The following is a 24,607-nucleotide window of genomic DNA, read 5'->3' as shown; positions in this document are numbered from 1 at the left end:
ATAGGCTAAACAGCAATATATAAGATATGTATAGACCTGAATTTCCTTTTTAAATATTTGTTTTGTATAAATATTATTAAAATAATGGCTAAAATACAGATGAAGTGGTCTTACCAGCAGAAAAATTTCCCATGCAGAAAATTGAAAATTGAGACACAATACTAAAATTTAGAAAACGCCGCTAGACTAACTCTAGTCTCCAACACCCAATGGATAAGACGCACGTATTAGGCCATCGGCTTTCTTGAGAAACATTAGTTTCGTTTATTTTATTTCTTTATGTTTCTTTTGTGAATGAAATCATGAGTTCTCCGGAATCGTCGAAAAAGACCCAGCAGCAGAATAGATTCTGCGAGTTTTGTGGGACGAACTTCAAAGCGAGGACTACTTTATATAAACACATGTTGAAGCAACATCCCGAGGTAGGCCTGATGGGTAAAATTATAGTTACGGACGGGACAACATTTCGGACAGAAATTATATGTTTGCCTGTAGTAAATAACGTGCCTTAACTGATTTTGAAAATGAGTGACATTGTCAAAGAAAATTTGCGTTTTTCTATGAGAAACATGTTATTTGAGGAGAAAAACCTTGTCCCGTCCGTAACTACAATAAAAACAACTGCTTAGAAGTTTCCAGACCCAAGCTACTTTAGCCTTCTTATTTTTATTCTAACTTTTGCTTTTTTTTTAACTAACATTTTCTTGTGTTATTCTTTCACTGGCCTTAGATACTGGTCTATTTATCTTCAATATTATATATCTACCCAATTTAGGCTAGGGTTAGCCGTAGATCCTAGCGTAGACTGGGTGGGTAAACCCAGGTTTGCCAACATAGGTGTAAACATAGTGGAAGTGTGTTATTTCACACTTATTTTAATGTATTTCAAGTGTTTTTGATACACTTTTTTACTGTATTTGAATGTATTTCAAGTGATTTTGATATACATTTTTACTGCATTTTAATGTATTTCAAGTGACTTTGATATACATTTTTACTGCATTTTAATGTATTTCAAGTGATTTTGATGCACATTTTTACTGTATTTTAATGTATTTCAAGTGATTTTGATATACATTTTTATTGTATTTTAATGTATTTCAAGTGATTTTGATATACATTTTTACTGTATTTTAATGTATTTAAAGTGATTTTTATATACATTTTTATTGTATTTTAATGGTTTGAGAGTGAGTGTATAGCCAGTTTTCTTTAATGACTTCCTGCAAAAACTGGTAATCAAAATTACCATTGCTGATGTTAATGACACAAATTTGAAGTTTAATGCTTGTTTACTGTGGCCATGTCAACTATATTTGCCTTTGGGAGTCTGAAAAAATACATTTTACAAGGGAAAGACACAAGAATGCCACTTAACTAAGGTTCCCCACCCAACATAACCTAGGAGCCGTATTCTTACATACGCACGTACTGCGGCTACGACCCCTGCAACCCCCTTAGACTACCATATTCTAAGCTTAACCTGTCCAAACAAACTACATTCACCAAAATCAAGGTGATATGTCACAGCTTAAGGTCCCCCCCCCCCCTCACTTCCACATACCTCGATTTAGACAGTCGTGTCTTGAAGCTTATACCGTAAAACAATAATTGTACTTACATTATTAGGAGTTGATGAAGTTGTGCAGTCATTTTATTTCAAAACTTCATTTTCTAGAGAAATTAGATTATTATTTTTGTGAAATTTGCATTTCAGAGAATTGCAAAGTACCTGTATTATATCTCATAGTTCAAACAAGCTTACGTAAATAGAAATACAAAGTCCTATCTATGAACAGAGGACGGATATTTATTTACCTCTAGGCTGAGTCAAGGGTAGGCCAAAAGCAGGCCTTTGCTATCCTTTCCTCAATAGGTTCAGCCTAGATCTCTTTTAGGTTAATTGGTATTAGTTCTTTGTTGCTTGTCATTTAAACTAATAAATACAATGAGCACGGACACGCCCTTTTTTAGTTCAGGAAGGAACGCGAGTTTTCAAATTTGATTGATTTGTTAACGTTGAATATTTACAGTACTGGTAAATTTAGAATTTGACCAATTGATTTCTTACCAATTGCATAACTTCACCCAATAGCTTTTTCCCATACCTCTATTTCCTTTCCACTTCCATCTCGTTAGCCAGCCTCTTAGCAATTACTCCATATTAAAGATTAAAGGTGTCAGGTTTCAGTTTCAGTGACAGCTTAAACTCACAGTCCTGGGCTGGGATCAATCTGCTGCCATGCGAATGCTAGGCGAACACGTTACCACTGTAATAGCCAGGAGCCTGTCTAAATCAATAACACCACCTAATCTTCCACATCATGGCAAAGTGAGGTTAACTATTGCTTGCAGAGTTTGGAGTGAGAGCCAGGAAGAGGAAGAAGAGTGTGTGCTGTTCTTCCTCATCCTCCAACTCTGATTTTAATGCTTCTTTTTCAATATTAAACTTACCCGATAATCATGTAGCTGTCAACTCCGTTGCCCGACAGAATTCTATGGAGGGATACGCCAGCTATCACAATACTAGAAGGGGGTGTACTTACCAGCGCCACCTGTGGCCAGGTACTATAGTACTTCTTGTTGACACCTCCTCAATTTTTCCTCTGTCGTGCTTCCGGCAAGACGTTCTGGGATACGCTTATGTTCTTGGAGTATTTTCACGACTTTGGTGAAGTATTTCTCTTTGATTTCGGCTGTCGCTTTACTGGAAACTTCTATATTAGCTTAGTTAGCTTTTGGAATTAATTTGATTAATTATGGTGACGAAGAGAGTATGAACTCTCTTTCACCTTTAAATGGCCGACCCTTCCCTTAGACGGAAGTGTTGGTGTCTAAGAGAGTATAGACTCTCTTTCTTAATTTTGCTTAACAAAAGTTATAGATTTATTTTATATCTCTCCGCCTCTTATAGGCCTCTTCGATTAACTTCCTTTTATTATAAACTTATTAAAATTAATTTTTATATTTGTTTATATTCGACCTTCCTAATAGTAGGCGGTCTTTTCTTGGTACCGAAGTTAATTAACATTGAGCCCGTCATTTCGGTTTTACCTGTTAACATATTATGCTATTTTAATGTCTTTGAAAGAATTTCTTTGATAGTCTAGTACTGTTTTCAAAGTTGAACTAACGTTTTGTTTTGTCTCTGCAGTTGTTGACGTTCAGAACGTTCAACTTGCGCTCTATCGTTACGATAGAGAAAGAATTTTCACGGTTTCACGTTGCAGTAAGAGTAACCGTGTCTAGCGTTTTGTTCATTCTTTCTTAACTTAATGGTTTTAATCCTAATAAAGGAACTTTTCATTTTGGGAAATATTTCAGTTTTTTCCTTTAACAATAATATGTTTTAACGATATATATGATTGGGCTCTTCTCTCAGGTTCTAAGTCAAGAGAGAGAGAGAGAGAGAGAGATAGAGACGGAGGGAGAAAGAGGAGGATAAACGTTTCATTCAAGCGAGTAACGTTGTTATCGTTTTTGCTCTTCTCCCTAGTCTCTTTAGGGGAAGAAGGTAAACGTTTCTAGAGTGATCTAGTGTTTAGTCTCTTTCCAGCCACTGAATTATTTATCTTTCATTAGATTTTTCTGTTACATTGTAATTCTGTTTTCGCAATTACTAACTTTTGAGAAAGGATAGAATTGCGTGTTTCAGGTACAAACCACTTAAAGTTTCGAGTTCAGTGAAATAAGTGCAAACAGAAAATCAAAGTGATAAGTGATTAGCGCAAAGTGTGTCAGTGTTGTGCGTGAGGGTACTTCTGTGCGCGCCAGTCGTCCTCCCAGTCCGGGACCTCTTGCAAGCTCCCAAGCCCAGGGGAGAAGCAATGTCGAAGGACAAAAGGGTTCAGCAGGCCTTGATCGGCGCACAGAAGTATCCTCGGTGGTTGTGGGCGTGTCTTACCGAGACCGTCACTCTCACCCGCAGACGATTGAGCCCTTATTTTGCTCGTCTGCAGAAGAAATTTAGGGGAGAAAACGCTGGTCTCAGGTCTCAAGACCTCTTAAACGTAAAGTCCAGACCTATGCCAGACGTACGAAGTTAGAGTTCAACAACCCGGATGCAGTCATTGGGTTAGCTCTGACTCTCCTCAGTCATCAGTTGAATGCACTCCGCCTAAGAGGAGTAAGGTTCTGCCGCAACAGATCTCTGCTGTTAAGGCTTTACCTCAGCAGACCTTAGTGTCTGCCGACCCCAAGTTGACTCTACTGCAGTCCATGCAGTCACAACTTTCGGTCTTGATGCGTGAGTGTCGGGCTGAGAAGGTTGCGCCTCCGCCTGCGCTCGCTCCGCCTGCGCTCGCTCCGCCTGCGCTCCCTCCGCCTGCGCTCGCTCCGCCTGCGCTCGCTCCGCCTGACCGCAGTACCACCTGCCAGGCGTACGATGTTGAGCCACGTTATGAGTTTACTGATCCCAGTGGTGTGCAGCTCCCTCCGCCTTCCTTAAGGCAACCTCAGCAATGGGAACAGGAGGCTTATACCTCTCTTCCTCCGCTTCCACTTGCTGTTCCACCAGTGAGGCAACACTCGCTTGAGGTACAACCTCTCCCATCCATGAGTCAGTCTCCTCAGCTCTCGCTGCAGCGAGCTCAACCCTCCTCAAGGCAAGCACCTTAACACCTTAGCCTTGCGCCTCAGGAGCCTCAACTTGCGAGATTTTTACTGCGTTCTGCGCAGCCACTACCTTTTCGCTCTCAGCTCACACCGCAGGAACCTCAACTCGTTCCTCAGGAACTTGCTACTGCGCATCCGCCAACCACTCAGCAAGCGCAACCCTTGAGTTCAGCCACTCAGGCCAGGAGTCAGCCTCCTCCACCCATGCGCCTACCTTCTGCTACTTCCTTTGATCAGCCTTTGCAGACTGAGCCTCAGGTGTTCCCTCAACAGAGTCTTGAAGAGGAAACCACAACTATTGTTGTTCCAGCTCGTTCTGACTCTGCTGTTCAGCATACCTTACCTCCATTTTCAAACCTTATGATAATGGAGGTTATTTGTATTACTTATAAAAATATATTTGTATTCCTTGCAATATATTTTTTAACAATATCGCAAAATATGGCAAAAATATGAATCATGAGTTATGAATGTAAGGTAAATATTATGTTGATATTAAAACCCCATGCAAGCATGCATAAAGCACTCTAGCACTGGTCATGGAATTTCTGAGAAATGTTAAACGCCATGCACACGCTCTGCTTACCTTACAGCATGCTCTACATACAGCATGCTCTGCTTACAGCATGCTCTGCATACTACATGCTCTGCATACAGCATGCTCTGCATTCAGCATGCTCTGCATACAACATGCTCTACATACAGCATGCTCTGCATACAGCATGCTCTGCATACAACATGCTCTGCATACAGCATGCTCTGCATTCAGCATGCTCTGCATACAACATGCTCTGCATACAGCATGCTCTGCATTCAGCATGCTCTGCATACAACATGCTCTACATACAGCATGCTCTGCATACAGCATACTCTGCATACAACATGCTCTGCATACCTTACTGCATGCTTCTCAGTCACACATCTTTGGTTGTTGCCAACTCACTAGACTGTCAAGCAGTTTCATAACGTTGCCTTCTAGTCTGCTGCTTTTGCACCAGTGAACCCTCACTGAGAGAACTTAGCTTTTCTAGGATATGGTCCCTGTAGATGAGAAAGTTCTTTTCTCCCTCCTTCTGATATTCCCTTGAGGACTCTGTCATTTGGAGGGAGCCTTTAGCTGCATAGCCTCCTATGGACTTTTATTTAAGCATAACATGCTTCCAGGGAAGGTAATGGTTCCACTTCAGTCGCTAATCCCGTCTGTTACCACACCTGCTCCCATAGACCTTGAGCTGTGTTGCAAGACATGCAGTCCAAGCTTAGTCCTTGTTAGAGGATTTTTTGTTTACGGAGTCAATGTGTCACGGGGAAGACGTTCAACAACCAACAGAAGTGACTTGTTGTGACACAGTGCGGCAACCTCAGCAACCCGATAAGGAGTTGTCTGTACGACCCAGACAGTCTAGACAGATTCGGGTTGTCACTGTACTTCCTCGCTTGCCCATGATTGACAGTTCACAGACTGTGCAGCAGTACCATGATCTTGTGTCCGGCTCCGTCAGACGACTGGCTTTTAAGAGCTCCCACAAGTCGTCGCTGTCTGGAGATTTTCAAATGGACTATGGATCTGACCAAGGAACTGGGCCTCCTGGTCAATTTTGAGGAGTCTCAGCTCATTCCATCCCAGACCATTGTCTCCTTGGGTATGGATCTTCAGAGTCGAGCTTTTCGGACTTTTCCGTCGGCCCCAAGGATCTTCCAAGCCCTAGAATGCATCCAGAGCATGCTGAGAAGGAACCGATGCTCAGTCAGGTAGTGGATGAGTCTAACAGGGACACTTTCATCGCTGGCCCTGTTCATCGTGTTAGGGAGACTCCACCTCCCCCCCCCTTCAGTATCATCTAGCTGCTCACTGGATAAAGGACATGACGCTAGAGACGGTCTCAGTTCCTGTTTCCGAAGAGAGGAGGTCTTCTCTCGCGTGGTGTAAGAACAGCTTTCTTCTCAAGGAAGTCTACCTTTGGCTGTTCAGAAACACGACCGCCGTCTCCTCTCGGACGCATCAGACACGGGCTGGGGTGCGACTTTGGACGGACAAGAATGCTCGGGAACATGGAATCAGGAGCAAAGGACACTTCACATCAATTGCAAGGAGTTGTTGGCGGTTATTCTGGCCTTGATAAACTTCAAGTCCCTCCAGCTTAACAAAGTGGTGGAGGTGGACTCTGACAACACCACAGCCCTGGCTTACATCTTCAAGCAGGGAGGGACTCTTTCGTGGAAGTTGTTCTAGATCGCAAGGGACCTACTCATCTGGTCTAAAGATCGAAAGCTTACTGGTAACGAGGTTCATTCAGGGCGGTATGAATGTCATGGCAGATCACCTCAGACGGAAGGGTCAGGTCATCCCCACAGAGTGGACCCTTCTCAAGAATGTTTGCAGCAGACTTTGGGCCCTGTGGGGTCAGCCAACCATAGATCTGTTCACTACCTCGATAACCTAGAGACTCCTGTTGTATTGTTCTCCGATTCCAGACCCAGCAGCAGTTCACGTGGATGCTTTTCTGCTGGATTGGTTCCATCTCGACCTGTATGCATTCCCGCCGTTCAAGATTGTCAACAGGGTACTTCAGAAGTTCTCCTCTCACAAAGGGACACGGCTGACGTTGGTTGGCTCCGCTCTGGTCCGCGAGAGAATGGTTCTTAGAGGTACTGCAATGACTGGTCGACATTCCCAGGACTCTTCCTCTAGGAGTGAACCTTCTAAGTCTACCTCACGTAAAGAAGGTACACCCAATCCTCCACGCTCTTCGTCTGACTGCCTTCAGACTTTCGAAAGACTCTCAAGAGCTAGGGGCTTTTCGAAGGAGGCAGCCAGAGCGATTGCCAAAGCAAGGAGAACATCCACTCTCAGAATCTATCAGTCTCAAGGGGAAGTCTTCCGTAGCTGGTACAAGACCAATGCAGTTTCCTCAACCAGTACCACTGTAACCCAGATTGCTGACTTCCTGTTATATCTAAGGAAAGTAAGATCCCTTTCAGCTCCTACGATCAAGGGTTACAGAAGTATGTTGGCAGCGGTTTTCCGCCACAGAGGCTTGGATCTTTCCACCAACAAAGATCTACAGGACCTCCCTAGGTCTTTTGAGACCTCAAAGGAACGTCGGTTGTCCACTCCAGGCTGGAATCTAGACGTGGTCCTAAGGTTCCTTATGTCATCAAGATTTGAACCTCTCCAATCAGCCTCTTTTTAGGACCTCACATTAAAAACTCTTTTCCTCGTGTGCTTGACAACAGCTAAAAGAGTAAGTGAGATCCACGCCTTCAGCAGGATCATTGTTTTCACATCTGAAACGGCTACATGTTCCTTGCAGCTCGGTTTTTGCTAAACGAGCTTCCTTCACGTCCTTGGCCTAAGTCGTTCGAGATCCCAAGCCTGTCCAACTTGGTGGGGAATGATCTGAAGAGAGTACTTTGCCCAGTTAGAGCTCTTAGGTACTATCTAAAAAGGTCTTAACCTTTACAAGGACAATCAGAAGCCTTATAGTGTGCTATCAAGAAACCTTCTTTTCCAAGTTCTAAGAACTCAGTTTCTTACTATTCAGGCTTCTGATTAGAGAAACACATTCTCATCTGAAGGAAGAAGACCTTGCTTTGCTGAAGGTAAGGACACATGAAGTGGGAGCTGTGGCTACTTCAGTGGCCTTCAAACAGAACCATTCTCTGCAGAGTGTTATGGATGCAACCTATTGGAGAAGCAAGTCAGTGTTCGCATCATTCTATCTCAAAGATGTCCAGTCTCTTTACGAGTACTGCTACACCCTGGGACCATTCGTAGCAACGAATGCAGTAGTAGGCGAGGGCTCAGCCACTACATTCCCATAATCCCATAACCTTTTAACCTTTCTCTTGAATACTTTTTATGGGTTGTACGGTCGGCTAAGAAGCCTTCCACATCCTTGTTGATTTGGCGGGTGGTCAATTCTTTCTTGAGAAGCGCCGAGGTTAAAGGTTGTGATGAGGTCCTTTAGTATGGGTTGCAGCCCTGTATACTTTAGCACCTTTGAGTTGATTCAGCCTCCCAAGAGGAACGCTGCGCTCAGTAAGGAAGACGATCTTATTAAAGGCAGAGTAACGGTTCAAGTCGACTTCCTTACCAGGTACTTATTATTTCATTGTTATTGTGGATAACTGATTATATGAAATACGGGATACTTAGCTATCCTTTAGTCTTGTACACTGGTTTTTCACCCACCCCCCTGGGTGTGAATCAGCTACATGATTATCGGGTAAGTTTAATATTGAAAAATGTTATTTTTATTAGTAAAATAAATTTTTGAATATACTTACCCGATAATCATGATTTAATCGACCCTCCCTTCCTCCCCATAGAGAACCAGTGGACCGAGGAAAAATTGAGGAGGTGTCAACAAGAAGTACTATAGTACCTGGCCACAGGTGGCGCTGGTAAGTACACCCCCTTCTAGTATTGTGATAGCTGGCGTATCCCTCCATAGAATTCTGTCGGGCAACGGAGTTGACAGCTACATGATTATCGGGTAAGTATATTCAAAAATTTATTTTACTAATAAAAATAACATTTTAAGATGGAGAGGTTAAAGAAGTCCAGGAAGGTCAGCCATAGTTGCAAGGATAGGGCTTCTTTCGACACTAGGCCTCTCTCTCGGGGGTGAACGGCACCCGAGTTGCTTCCGACGGACGGGTTGGGACCTGGGTCCTAGCTGGCTTCCCCATTGGCCTTGGCTACCCTGGTAGCCGGCCAGGACAGGAGCGTACAATCCCATATACTGTCTAACCAAGTTGATGGAAGAGCTTCGGCAACTTCCATATTCCTTCCTTCCAGGACTTTGGACATCTGCTACTTCCACTTCCAGCAAGTTGACGGTTGAGAGGATGCATCATTCCAGGCGGTCATTGCGCACTTGTGTGCATTGGAAAACCAAGAATGGGTGGGGGGCAGAGAGACTTTTTCCCCAGTGCCATGGAGCCACGGCTCTCCTGCCCTGATCCACAGAGAGAGAGGTACCTGGTACTGTACTTCGTCCATCTCTGCAGGGATAGTGTCAGCACTTTTTCACCTGTTGCTATAGGCCTTCCGGGGCCTTCGTCAGACCCCAATTACGTACTAGATTCTGTCCATGACACAGTTGTACTCGTGGGAGGCGAGCAGATTCTCCGGAGCGTCCTACCATACCCTCAGCCACGCCTAGTCACAAGGTTAGGATGTCCCTGGGACACTGGCCTACGAGGGTAGACTACCCAAAGTCATTAAGTTCTTTTAAGTAGATCCTTTATTGCATAGCACTGTAGTACCTCCTGATGACAGGACATTTGTTGCTAGATTTTGCTATGCAAGGGGAGGTATTTGCTCCAAGAAGACATAGTGTAGTAAGTTATTTTCATAAACTGACATCAATAAGATTGTTAGAATTTTATGCTATTGATTAGTTTAGTATATGAGTGAGGGAAATGTGAGATACTTCTTAGCACTGTCCTTTCTTTAACAGCCTTTTGTATCATCATCTGTCGTTTCCTTCCTTTGCAATACGGTACCTGTATTTGATTATTTAGTCATAAAATATTTAGATAAAAAATGCATGTTTTCTGGGTCGACCTGTGACGGCCGGTGAAAAGTCCTTCTATCTACCTTTTCTGATATAAATCTTCCAAATATACCAGAGAAAAATAAAAGCATGGAATGCAGAGGTTACTACCCTCGCGCGAGCACCTCGTGAGTGTCGTGTCTACATCGGGGGCGTGTGAAAACCACTATTCACAGGCTGTCTTCCAATTAGATAACTCGTTCATCAAAGGGAAGGGCCGTAACAAAGACCCTAGAAACCACACTTGCACCACGCCACCGCTACCCACACGAACACCCTCCAGGTCATCCTTCTGTTTTGGACTTGCCCGCAAAGTTGAGATTTTTTTGCCCAGTGTTTTTCGAAGTGTTTGTCGTTAATTCAACATGACTGACGTTGCTACTTCACCTTTACCAATGTTAAGTACCATAGTTTGTTTTGACAGCTTATTGCAGTACCGGGCATTTGTTCTGTTTCCAGTATTGTGGTTTTTAATTTTGGAAGCGATTGGCCTGCCTCGGTATCGGCAGCCATTTTGGGTTGTGTTCGCTTCGGTAAATTTTCAAGTTATTATTGCCCATCTGGTACTCTGTCATCTAGGTTATATCACTTACGTTTTATGACCAATTTTATTATCATTATTTAATTATTAGTTTTTACTATGGTATTTATTTGCTAGCAAGTCCAATTTGGACCTACGAAGAATAGCGATTTAGTCTTTGTTTAGTTTTATACTCGCCTCAGGATGCTCGATTTAGACTAAATCTTTGTTTTAAATATTAAACTTAGCCGGTGAATATATAATACCTGACGTCTCCGACGGCCCGACAGATTCCAAAAACTCGCGAGCGATCGCCATGAAGGTTGCGGGTGTGCCCACCAGCGCCGACTATCGGCCAGATACTGCATATACTTCTCAACCACTCCAGTTCTTCTCTGTCGGTCTTGCCGACAAGTTGGTTCCGCTCGCTTTAGACCTCGAGTTTTCTACCGAATTGGTGAAGTACTTTGTTTTGGTTGTTTTATTGGCTTTCGCTGTGTTGGTGTGTTTCTTCAATAAAACTCTTGAAACCCTTTTTTGGCTTGTGTTTCTTGTTGATGAAATTGGCTTTGACTTGGATTTTCTCTGGTTGTTCAAAATGGCTGACCCTTCTCCTGTATATCGCAAGTGTGCGAGAGAATGTAACAAACGTCTTCCCAAGGCCTCTATCAACCCTCATACTGTTTGTTCTAATTGCCGGGGTAAATCGTGCCAATTAGGAGATCGGTGTGAGGAGTGCGTGGTTTTGTCGGAATTCGAATGGCTAGAGTATGAAAAGTATACTCGTAAGCTCGAAAGAGATAGGGTGAGGAGAAGCTCATCTAGATCTTTGGAATTTTCCTCCTCCCATGCCCCTGAACCTAATCCTTCCCCTGTAGTGGTTGTTCCTGAACCCCCTGCTAACACTCATGAACCGTCTATGCGGGATATGTTTTTAGCGATTCAAGCTTTAGGCGAGAAGGTTGAGTCCTTAGCCTCGGACAGAAACCAACTTATGTCCGATGTAAAGTTGTTGAAAAGTGGTAAAGCAGAAAATCTAAGTGGTAAAGTGAAAAGTGCGCAAAATGTGTTTAGTGTTGCGACCGAGGGTTCGTCTGTTCGTGCTTGTCGCTCCCCTAGTCCGAGACCTCTTTCAGGCTCCCCTGCACCAGGGAGAAGTAATGTCGTAGGACTTAAGGGGGCGAGAGGTGTAAACCAGCGTACAGACGTTCCCTCTTTTGTATCAGACGTTTCTCTTCAAGAACGTCCTTACCATAAGACGGGTGAGACTAAGTTCTCCTCGTCCTCTGACGACTTGTCGCATATGAAACCTTGGCGCAAGGTATCTAGGCCCTTAAAGCGCAAGTCAGTCCCTTCAGGACAGGTCCAGCGTCCTGGCTGTAGCCATTGGGGCAGCTCTGACCACTTGCAGTCATCGGATGACTTCGCCTGTTAAGCGAAAGCGTAACACGGAGTCCGAGGGTCTCGGTAGAGGCAATGTTTTGCTAGCGCAGACGTTACCGATGTCACGGCCCGTTCCGACTCCCGTTGACCCGAAGTGGGTTGTCCTGCGGGACATGCAGTCTAAGCTTTCCTCCCTTATGGAAGATTATGAGCATGGACAGGTTCACGATGATGCTTTGCTTGCGGTTCGCCAGTGCCATGAACGTGACTCTGGCCTTCAGCCGCCTAAACGAGTGTTTTCTCGTCCGTTTGATGTTAGTGCTAACGTTTCTAGTGCTTTGAAACGCGATGCTAGTCGTGTTCCTCGTCTTTCACGTCAGTCACGTGACGTGGAACCCCCTTTGCTACAGTCTCGGACTGACGTTCAGCAGCTGCCACCGCAGCCCCACACTGACGTTCGCCGATCGACTCCGTTGCCTCGACGTGACGTTGAGCGTCTGTCACCGCAGTCGGAAGTTGTTTTGCCTGCTCAAACCCTGCAGTCAATGCAGTCTCGACGTGATGTCGAGCGACAATCAACTCAAGCTGTTGTTGCTTGTCAGTCACAAGACTTTCAGTCTTTACAGCCGCGGCGTGACGTTGTTTCCTCAGCTGTTGCTGCTGCTCCGTCGCTTGTTGACATTGCCTGTCAAGCGTTGCCTCCTCGGCATGTCTCTCTGTATCACGAGACTCGGCAGTTGTCGGACGAAGTTCCGTCGGATGAGGAAGTTGCTGATCCCCTTCCAACTGATATGCCTTTGGGGACTTTTTCAGATGGAGAGGAGCCTAAAGTTGCTCAGCCCTCTCTTGATTTTAAAAAGATCATACTGATTTTTAAGGAACTTTTTCCTAACTATTTTGTGACTGCTGCTCCTCGTTCGCCTCTGTCAGAGTTCATGCTGGGCCTAGCTGCTTCGACGCCGTCGTTTACTAAGCTAGTGCTCTCTCGCTCTTCTAAGAGAGATTTGCGTTTACTAGGCGACTGGTTGATGACCAGGAGGGGTTTGGGGAAGACAGCCTTTGCTTTTCCCCCTTTTAAACTGGCTTCTCGAGCGAGCGTCTGGTATGACACGGGAGAAGTTCTCGGCTTGGGAGTACCTGCCTCTGCCCAGGGAGACTTCTCAAGCCTCGTAGACTCTCCCCGTCGTCTGGCCATGAGACGCTCAAAAGTTTGCTGGTCCTCTTCGGACCTTGATCAACTCCTCAAAGGGGTTTATAGGGCCTTTGAAGTTTTTAACTTCTTGGATTGGTCGCTGGGAGCCTTGAGCAGGAAGATCTCTTCAGCCGACCGTGATGTATCAGTGCAAATTATGTCCTGCATGGACAAAGCTATCCGTGATGGCTCTAATGAACTCGCTGCTACATTTACGGCAGGAGTCCTTAAGAAGAGGGAGACTCTTTGTTCGTTCCTGTCAAAGGTCGGAGCTACTCTTTGCGCCGTTATCGTCTGCCTTGTTCCCACAGCAGTTGATTAAGGATATCGCAGCGTCTCTAGTACAAAAGGATACCCATGACTTGATGGCTACGTCAGCGCGTAAGGCTACTCCTTCATCCTCTTATGTCGTTAGACCTAAGTTCGATACTCCAGTGACGAGATTTATCCCGCCCTTTCGTGGCAGAGCTCCCAGTAAGGGAGGCGCTCGTGCCGATAGTAAGAGAGGTAAGAGGAGAGGATCTAAGTCCTCCCGTGGCAGAGTCTGACTGCCCACGTCCTCAGACAGCGGTAGGGGCCAGATTAACCAACTTCTGGCAGGCCTGGGAGAAGAGGGGTGCAGACCGGGAGTCTGTTTTGTTGCTAAAGGAGGGGTACAAAATACCTTTTGTACGGAGACCTCCTCTAGTAAAAGTCCCTATAGACCTCTCTCCCAGGTATCGAGAGGAGTCAAAGAGACAGGCACTACATCTGCAGGTGTCTCAGTTGCTAGAGAAGGGAGCGGTGGTGAAAGTCTCGGACCTTCAATCACCGGGGTTTTACAACCGTCTCTTCCTAGTTCCAAAGCATACAGGAGGTTGGAGGCCGGTGCTGGATGTCAGTGCTCTCAACGTTTTTGTTGTCAAAACAAAATTTACGATGGAGACCACCAAATCCGTTCTAGCAGCAGTCAGAGAGGGAGACTGGATGGTCTCTCTCGACCTGCAGGATGCGTACTTCCACATTCCTATACAACCGGATTCTCAACCGTATCTGAGGTTTGTATACAGGAATGTGGTGTACCAATTCCGAGCACTGTGCTTCAGCCTCAGCCCTGCTCCTCTTGTTTTTACGAGGCTCATGAGAAATGTAGCAAAATTTCTACATTTGTCGGGGATTCGAGCCTCCCTGTACCTGGACGACTGGCTGCTCAGAGCGTCGTCCCGTCATCGCTGTCTGCAGGACCTTCAATGGACGTTGGATCTTGCAAAGGAGTTGGGCCTGTTGGTGAACATAGAGAAGTCTCAGCTGACTCCCTCCCAAACGATTCTCTATTTGGGGATGGAGATACAGAGTCTAGCTTTTCGGGCTTTTCCGTCTGCCACCAGGATAGAGCAAGCCTTGCTCAAAGTCCGTCTCATGCTAGAGAAAGACCATTGCTCTGTGAGAAGTTGGATGAGCCTCCTAGGGACGCTTTCATCCCTAGAACAGTTTATCTCTCTAGGGAGACTTCACCTTCGCCCTCTCCAGTTCCATTTAGACATTGGAACAAGGACAAAACTTTGGAGGCGGTCTCGATCCCGATCTCTGAACCAGTCAAGACTTGCCTGAGCTGGTGGGACAGCAATATACGTCTTCGAGAAGGTCTGTCCCTGGCAGTCAAGAACCCAAACCACGTGTTATTTTCAGACGCGTCGGATTTGGGTTGGGGAGCGACTCTGGACAGTCTGGAATGTTCGGGTCTTTGGACGACAGATCAGAGGAGCCTTCACATCAACTGCAAGGAGCTGTTGGCTGTTCACTTAGCACTGACGAGTTTCGTGAGTCTACTTCGAAACAAGGTGGTAGAAGTGAATGCGGACAACACCACGGCCTTGGCGTACATCTCCAAGCAAGGAGGCACTCACTCCCACGCTCTGTTCGTCATCGCAAGGGACCTCCTCATCTGGTCAAAAGATCGAGGCATCTCACTGTTGACGAGGTTCGTCCAAGGGAAATTGAACGTCTTGGCGGACTGTCTCAGTCGGAGAGGTCAGGTGATCCCTACAGAATGGACCCTCCACAAGGATGTGTGCAAGAGTCTTTGGATGACTTGGGGTCAGCCCACCATAGACCTCTTTGCAACCTCGCTGACCAAAAGGCTCCCAACTTATTGCTCTCCAGTCCCAGATCCAGAGGCGGCCCACATAGATGCCTTTCTGTTGGACTGGTCTCACCTGGACGCTTACGCATTTCCACCGTTCAAGATCATCAACAAGGTGTTACAGAAGTTCGCCTCTCACGAAGGGACAAGGTTGACGTTGGTTGCTCCCCTCTGGCCCGCGAGAGAGTGGTTCACAGAGGTACTTCTATGGCTGGTAGACGTCCCAAGGAGTCTGCCCTTACGGATGGATCTCTTACGGCAGCCTCACGTAAGGAGACTTCATCAAAGCCTCCCCGCGCTTCGTCTGACTGCCTTCAGACTATCGAAAGACTCTCAAGAGCTCGAGGATTTTCGAAGGAGGCAGCCAGAGCGATCGCGAGGGCTAGGAGATCATCTACTATCAAGGTCTACCAGTCGAAGTGGGAGGTCTTTAGAGAGTGGTGCAAGTCCTCCTCTATTTCCTCTTCCAGTACCTCTGTAGCGCAAATTGCGGACTTTCTCCTGCATCTGAGAAATGTTCGCTCCCTCTCTGCTCCCACCATTAAAGGCTACAGGAGCATGTTGGATTCTGTTTTCAGACATAGAGGCTTGGATCTGTCAAATAACAAAGATCTCCAAGACCTCCTTAAGTCTTTCGAGACCTCTAAGGAGCGTCGTATGTCAACTCCTGCTTGGAACTTAGACGTGGTCCTGCAGTTCCTAATGTCAGACAGGTTTGAGCCATTACATTCAGCCTCCCTGAAGGATCTCACCCTCAAGACACTTTTTTTGGTGAGCTTGGCTTCAGCTAAAAGGGTCAGTGAGATCCATGCTTTTAGTAAGAACATCGGCTTCTCTGCGAATAAAGCTATATGTTCTCTTCAACTTGGTTTTTTGGCCAAGAACGAACTGCCTTCTCGTCCTTGGCCTAAATCTTTTGAAATACCTAGTCTGTCAGAAATCGTAGGTAATGAAGTTGAAAGAGTGCTGTGCCCCGTTAGAGCTCTTAAGTTTTACTTAGCTCGAACTAAACCAATACGAGGTGGTTCTGAGGCCTTATGGTGCTCCGTTAAGAACCCCTCATTGCCCATGTCTAAAAATGCGTTATCGTACTTTATTAGATTTTTAATCCGGGAGGCACATTCTCATTTAAATGAGAAAGATCGTTGTTTGCTTAAGGTCAAGACTCACGAAGTGAGAGCAATAGCAACTTCGGTGGCTTTTAAGCAAAACAGATCTCTTCGAAGTATTATGGACGCGACCTTTTGGAGGAGCAAGTCAGTGTTCGCTTCATTTTACTTAAAAGACGTCCAGACTCTTTATGAGGACTGCTACACCCTGGGTCCATTCGTTGCAGCGAGTGCAGTAGTGGGTGAGGGTTCTACCACTACATTCCCTTAATCCCAATATCCTTTTAATCTTCTCTTGAAATGTTTTTTAATCTTGTCTTGGGTTGTACGGAAGACTAGGAAGTCTTTCGCAATCTTTTTGATTTGGCGGGTGATCAAATGTTGTTTCTTGAGAGCGCCCAGATTAAGGGTATTGATGAGGTCCTGTTATAGGGGTGTTCGCCCTGGATATAACAGCTCCTGGGAGTCTTTCAGCATCCTGAGAGGATGGCTGGGCTTCGTGAGGAAAGCGGACTAATGAGGCAGAGTAATCATCAGTCAGCTTCCTTACCAGGTACCTATACTTAAGTTGGTTTTTTATGAAATATTTGTCAAAAACTCTTGAGCATATATGCCTTTATTGTATTAATACTGGTCTCTACCCACCACCATGGGTGTGAATCAGCTATTATATATTCACCGGCTAAGTTTAATATTTAAAAATGATATTTTCCTTATAAAATAAATTTTTGAATATACTTACCCGGTGAATATATAAGATTAAAGGCCCTCCCTTCCTCCCCGATAGAGACCCAGCGGACTGAGAAGAACTGGAGTGGTTGAGAAGTATATGCGGTATCTGGCCGATAGTCGGCGCTGGTGGGCACACCCGCAACCTTCATGGCGATCGCTCGCGAGTTTTTGGAATCTGTCGGGCCGTCGGAGACGTCAGCTATTATATATTCACCGGGTAAGTATATTCAAAAATTTATTTTATAAGGAAAATATCATTTTATTTGTTACGTTGTCGTTATTCTTCGTGGCGTCACAGGTCTCTCCCCAGAAATAGATTTTTCCTTCGTCAAAATCCCTTTATTTCATAGTTATTTATAATTCATCAGTTCTCATTATTTCAGGAATGGTCCCTGAAACAGATCAAGAAGCGAATGGAAAGGCAGTTCCAGTGTAAATTCTGTCACTGCAAGTTTCGTTATAAGAACAACCTAACTACTCACATAAAGAAAGTGCACAAGGTAATGGCTCCAAAATTCTATTAGAAATAATCTCATTTTAAGTTGTCTCTTTGTAGAATCAGTTGTTCAGTAACTTCATTGTTAATATGATGTCTCTTTGTAGAATCAGTTGTTTAATAACTTCATTTGTCACTGTTCTTAAAATATTTTATATTAATTGGTAATTACTTTTCTTGTAGTTTCGTTATTTCCTTTCCTCACTGGGCTATTTTCCGTGATGGAGCCCTCAGGCTTATAGCATTCTGCTTTTCCAACTAGGGTTGTAGCTTAGCAAGTAATAATAATAATATGAAGTCTCTTTGTAGAATCAGTTGTTTAATAACTTCATTATTAATATGAAGTCTTTGTAGAATCAGTTGTTCAATAACTTCACTATTTATATGAAGTCTCTTCGTAGAACCAGTTCTTTAATAACTTGATTGTTATTATGAAATAACTTCTGGTAGTTTCCTTTTGTTATATAGTAGCAAGTAACATATTTGATAACTGAGCAAAAACAGTATTGACATACAGCCTCGTTACTTTTATACTACAGTACTTTGTTTTTATTCCTTATTCAGCAGACAGCAGATATTGTATTAAACAGCATCTCGGATGGTTCTTCAAAGAGAAAATCACACCTGAACTTCTGCAAAGAAGAAAACTGCTCAGAAAGTTTCTCAACAATTGAACAACTCAAGCACCACTTGACGAAGGATCATTTCATACAGATGGAAACAACCTATATGACATTCATGAGTTACCATGGTAAGTTTAAGCATTAGGTACTTTTTTGTTTTGCCTTTTATATGTAAACTAACTTTTTTACCACTTTGTTTGATGTACTGTGTACCTATTATTTTACACTTAATTTTTACCACTTTGTTTTATATACTATACGCAAAGGGCCTCAGTTAGATTTTGCCCGTCGTCTCTATCTTGAGCTTTTAAATCAATACTTCTCCATTCATCATCTACTTCACGCTTCATAGTCCTCATATACCATTATTTTACACTAAATGCCTCTCTCTCTCTTACATGCTGAGCAATTAATTAATCTTAAAATTAACTGATGTTTATGAACTTCGCATTATTATAAATTTATCTTGTACATTTTCTATTAATTATGCTTACTTTATTACCTACTGGATAACTTCAGTACTGTTGTTTGCAATTCAAAGCATGCAAATGCATGATGCCCTTTTCTGATGACAGTGTTTAGGTAACACTTTTATTTATTTTTTTTTTTTTTGAAGGTTGGCAGCCACTTTTCTGTACTGGATGTGCCCCCTTTAAGTTTCATTGCCTCAATGACAACAGAAAGTGTTTACATAGTATAATTGCCTCATAGAGTACTTCATTGTTATAATATATATTTGTATAATTATGTGATTAATAGTATAAATTTTTTCTACAAGTTTTGAATATTCCAATTGACAGAATTTGAAGATTGGCGGAAAGGGTTGGAGAGGAACACGACACGTTTCATGCCAAGGATGAAGTGGCCCCGAGCTGATGGTGGCTTTTCACGTCTCTACAAATGCATGCGTTCTGGTGTTTATTACCCCACTGTAACGGAGGAGAACAGGAAGCGAAGACTTAAACTGGAGGGTTCTTACAAAATTGGTCAACACTGCCCAGCACAGCTCACAGTCATTTTATACCCCAGTGGGTTAACGAAAGTTAAAGCCTGTCTTACCCACTATGGTCATGAATTTAATGGTAAGTTGTCAATAAAATATATTTATTAAGTATGCTGAGCATTGGCAAGAATTGTTACACTATGATAATCATTTGGGTTTGTGAACTATTAAGAGGTTGCGTACTTTTTCTTATTATTTTTTGTATGTTCTTATGCTGATAACCATCTCACTTTCATAGGGTATAGTAGTTGCTGATCACTATAGATAGTGTTAGAGAAGTTACCTAACATTAATTGCTTCTTCATTGATAGGAAATCTCAAGGTTTCTAATAACCGTGTTTGTCGTTTAGGTCCTGCATATGGTAATGAATTGCACTTCTGTTTGGCAGTTGTTTTTTATTTTTCATTTAGTTTGATACTTGTAATTTTGGTATAGCATTTCTTTTTATCATTATCAGCTGTTTGACTATTTGAGTACGGTACAGTACTTCACAGTTACGTGGATAATAGGCAATTATATACAGTACTTGAACATGTTTATTTCAGTGAAACCTCTTAGAAATCCTGTGCTGGTCCTTCTTTAATGAAAAACTTTGACCAAAATTATTTTAGAAAACCAACAGCACAAATTCCACATAAGTAATAAAATAATTAGCCTTTTCATTTGCTTAAATTGCTTATTGTTTATAAATAATCATATTAGGTTTCTTCATAAATGATAATATTAAGATTTATATGAAAATATATATATATGTTACAATGGGAAAACATTGAAAAGTAAAGTAGGAAATGGATTGATCAGCATTTCTAGAGGTACATGCTGTACTGTACTACACTTGTACCCTAGTACTGTATATGGTCTCATTCTAGCAGTTTAGGTCTGCTGCATTCATCATCATCATCTCGTCCTATGCTTATTGATGTAAAAGGCCTCGGTTAGAGTTTTCCAGTCATCTCTATCTTGGGCTTTTAAATCAATACTTCTCCTTTCATCCTCTCCCACTTTATGCTTCATAGTCCTCAGCCATGTAGGCTTGGGTCTTCCAACTCTTCTAGCGCCTTGTGGAGCCCAGTTGAATGTATTAGGCATTCATAAACTTTGTTTATTTGCAAGAAGACCCAAAACATACAGTAGAGTTCATGGATAAAATTGAACAGTGGTGTCTTTTAGACTGAAGATGGTAAGAGGGATAAGTGGGATGTATTAATGAGTGTCTCTATCCTCTTCCACCAGTACCTGTTGCCAGTCTTTTCCTGAATATCGTTTGTTAATCACTGGTGAATGATCATAGAATTTTATAAATATTTTACTTTATGAAATAATAAATTTTCATCATGATATAATTGAAAGAAAAGTTTTGTTGGTATTAAATTTAAAATTCATAATCAATTACAGTTATTTACTTTGTATTTGCTAACTATACCATGAAATAAATATTTTAATATACATTTCTTTTTTATTATTAGGGAAGTACACATATGGATATAACAAAAACAAGATTAAAAAGCGGAAAGATCAGGTCAAGCACGAATACGCGGACTTATACTCGGACCAAACACCACCTGAAACAGAAAACGACCACGAGGTTCTTACCTCAAGCTTAGCGACGAGAGAAACACTTCGGGACCAAGCAAAAGATCTGTGCGGCTTCCTTCAAGGCCTTCTGACCACGAGCGAAGTTGGCGAGGATAATCTCGCCCAGATCGTCATGAATCTCAATTCATCCATTTCCTTGGCAGGTTGGAAGCCTACTCAAGAAAGTCAGTTTGTCCCTGTTGATGTTGTTCATAATGTAAGAGAAATTGAAGCTCAAGAACAGACGCCTGTTCACAGAATAGTGACCAGTGCAGCAAAAGACAACAGTAGGGATTTGAAGTGTGACGATCAGGAATTAAAGCCCAAACTTGAACAACAAGAAGTCGTTCAAGAGTATTTGATAACGGAATCGCCGTGCGAACAGTACATTTTGTGGGCATAAAACTGATGTCTAGTATCTGATTAATTTTTAGGGAAATGTACATACTCTTCTAGTAGATTATATGTAACCTACATATATGGATACTTATGAACTTCATGCTTTTATTGTTCAAGAAAGCTGTGATTCAGCAAGGTTGGACTTGGGAACAAAAGTTCATAGCAGCAATATGGGAGACAAATATGAGTACGGTATATTGTGAATTTTCCATATTGGAATTATTGTATATTTATATTCTGACATTAATGGTTTCAAAAAATTATTTAACGATATATATTTTAGCATGCCATGTTAATATCTAATTTTGTGGTGGTCTGCAGAATTCTCGACTATCGTGCAAACACCCGAATGTTCTAAATAGTAGTGTATCATTACTTTGTAACTTTATTTACATATTTCATTAAAGCGTGTAAGCATACAGTACTTTTCTTTCATTCAAATCTCATAATTGCATAATTATTGGCGTCTTTATTGGATAATTGTTAGCTATGCCTAATTTTGTGACGTTAGACCAAATTTTCTGTTTGTGAATTAGTGTAGTATATATGATTGCTGGAAATGGGCATTGTATGGTAATGAACAATTCTGATTCATAGGCAATAATTGTAAATAAGTGTACTTTTATTATAAGGCCGTACCGTCTGGTGCAACTTGTAGATGGAAAATATTAGTACCTTAACCCTCGAGTAAATTTAATATATTTCACTGCTTTGGTCATCATATTTTTTTCTTGTGAATTACAATATTAGGGTTTCCTCTTACTTTACAATGAATTCTGGTACAGTATGCTACTGTATACTGTACACTGACCTTTATACAGTATTACTATCTTACTTTTTTCAAGCATATCTCTCAATGTATTATGTATAAGTTTCGTATGAATAGTTGGGGAATCATTTATAACATAAGTTAGTGTTACTCAAGGAGTAATGGGAAGACCTGACTCAATATGAGATCGCGTGGGAGAGTAATATGATCCCTCCAGTAGGGCTGCTTCCATGCCTGGAAAAATAGGTTGTTCTATTGCTACATGGCATGGGATACGAGGTGGTGTTGTAGGTGAAACTTTTAAAATTCACTGAAGACACTACCTAAGAAGTGATGATGCCTCCTTGATCTATAATATCTGAAATAAGAAGTTGATCTCCAGAATTGAGATGGCGATCAATTTAGATTCACATAATCAGGAACTAATGAAACCTGCAAGATCGCTCGCTCTGGCTGGATAGAGGCCGAAGCCAGAAGGTCAGTACTTGTATCGCTATGTATGAGTTCGGGCTCACTAAGCCTTACAGGCAATAATGCATCAACAAAGAAAGTTTTAGACACTACTGCCATCATTCTTAGTTACCAAAGTCTCAGAAAACTCTGATGACAGATCCGAGTGAGAAGTATCGTGTGTCGCAAGAAACAGCTTCTGTTTTTTGCTCTTAGTACTGTACAGGAAGTAACAGACGGGGAACGATCTCGCTTGGCCTTCTTGCGATGGGCATTATACCTATCCCACTTGGAGGCCGACCGCTCCCTGCAAAATTCACAAGTGAAAGAAAATGTGCATCACTTACCATGACAAGCTGGACACAAAGAATTGGGATAGACTACGACCATGCTCACAAAAGTTGTACACGGGCGTCCCTCAAGGCCAGGACAGGTCGTCATACTACTACCTGTAGTAACAGTCATAATCATTAAAGCACACAAGGTAGAAAGAGAAAAAGCACAAAGAGCACAGGATGTAAAGCGGTTGTAGATAACACGGTTGAGAGCACGTTCAGGAGAGAGTGAGGCCTGCCTCTTCTTCCCAGTGTGAATATTATAGCTGGCACCCATACAATGCTACCAGAATTCAACAACTTCCTTTTTTAAATATTTAACTTAGCCGGTGAATATATAATAGCTGAGCCTCCGGCGGCTCGACAGAAAAACACAAAAACTCGCGAGCGATCGCTATGAAGGTTGCGGGTGTGCCCACTAGCGCCAACTATCGGCCAGATATCGCATATACATGTAAACAGACTCAATTCTTCTCTGTCGGTCTGAACGACAAGACGTACCATTACTCGCTGTTAACCTGGAGTTTTTCAACAGTCTTGGTGAAGTACTTCCTTTTGGTTTGAGCTTTCGCAGTGCAGGTGTTTTATCTTCAACTTAAATCTTGAACTCTTTTTTGGATAGATTTAATTGTTGATGACTTTGGATTGTTTTTTGGACTTTCTTTGACTTTTAATAATGGCCGACCCTTCCCTTAGTACGGAAGTGTGTTTTAGGCTTTTAGCAATTATCTTATCACGTTATAAATTGTTGTTGTTAATTATAGATTTTCCTCTATATATTTTATATCTCAACCGCCTTTATTAGGCCTCTTCGATTAGCTTTCCATTTATAATAAACATCAAGATAAATTTTAATGATTTGTTTATATGCGACCTTACCTATTCCTCCCCTAATCCGAGAGTAGGCGGTCCTAACTTGGAAACCGAAGTTAAACAACGTTGAGCCCTTTCAATCGTAAATAACTTTTACAGAGCAAATGATTTAAAACTTATTAAATGAATATTTTTTAGTAGATATTTCATGAAAGATTTTCTTTGAATAGTCTTCGTACTGTTTCAAAGATGAACTAACGTTTGGTTTATTTATGCTACGCAGTTTGCGCTCTATCGTTACGATAGAGAGAGAGAGAATCACGGTTTCACTTTGCAGAAAGAGTAAATCGATTCTGACGTTTTGTTCATTCTTCTTTCAAACGTAAATGTTTTAAATACTAATTTAAAGGAACTTGTTAATTTTCAATTTCTTAGTCCTTTCAGTTTTTTTCCTTTGGTCAAATAACCTGTTTATTGACGAAAGGTGAGTGGGCTTTTCTCTTCGGTGTGAAATCAAGAGAAAGAGAGAGAGACGGAGAGAGAGAGAGGAAGAGAGAACGTTCCGATCTTTATTCTCGTCCCAAGCGAGTAACGTTGTTCTCGAGTCAGTTTTTTACTCTCGTCCCAAGTCTCTGTACGGGGAGAAAGGATAAAACGTTTTTAGTTTTTATTCTCGTCCCAAGGCACTGTACGGTGAGAGATTGAAAACGTAGTTTTGAATGAACTAGTGTTTAGTCTCCTCCCCAGTCACTGATCTTTTTATCTTAATATATGTTTACTGTTTTTTGCTTGTATTAATGTGCTTACATTATACGACTTATTTCGCAATTATAACCTTTTGATGTAGGGTAGAATTGCGTGCTTCAGGTAGAAATCAGTTTTATTCATGCCTAATGTGAATTGTTGA

The 24,607-nt window shown here is 42.4% G+C and overlaps 1 protein-coding gene across 2 annotated transcripts; it reads left to right on the top strand.

Annotated features, from left to right (window-relative positions):
• Nucleotides 1-193: 193 nt before the first annotated feature.
• LOC137659615 (uncharacterized) lies at nt 194-21,752 on the top strand. 2 transcript variants are annotated; one of them, XM_068394462.1, is made up of 5 exons: nt 194-422; nt 17,620-17,736; nt 18,300-18,483; nt 19,156-19,437; nt 20,826-21,752. In XM_068394462.1, the coding sequence occupies exons 1-5, from the start codon at nt 303-305 to the stop codon at nt 21,335-21,337; spliced, it is 1,215 nt and encodes a 404-aa protein (XP_068250563.1). In that variant the 5' UTR covers nt 194-302; the 3' UTR covers nt 21,338-21,752. The 2 variants fall into 2 exon arrangements, with proteins under 2 accessions (XP_068250563.1, XP_068250562.1); XM_068394461.1 differs by having other exon boundaries at nt 195-422; nt 18,297-18,483.
• The last annotated feature ends 2,855 nt before the right edge of the window (nt 21,753-24,607 follow it).

The sequence above is a fragment of the Palaemon carinicauda genome, chromosome 20, assembly GCF_036898095.1.
Source record: "Palaemon carinicauda isolate YSFRI2023 chromosome 20, ASM3689809v2, whole genome shotgun sequence".
NCBI classification, from domain to species: domain Eukaryota; kingdom Metazoa; phylum Arthropoda; class Malacostraca; order Decapoda; family Palaemonidae; genus Palaemon; species Palaemon carinicauda.
Note: the sequence above shows the minus strand (reverse complement) of the source record. Positions and strands in the feature narration are given on the sequence as shown.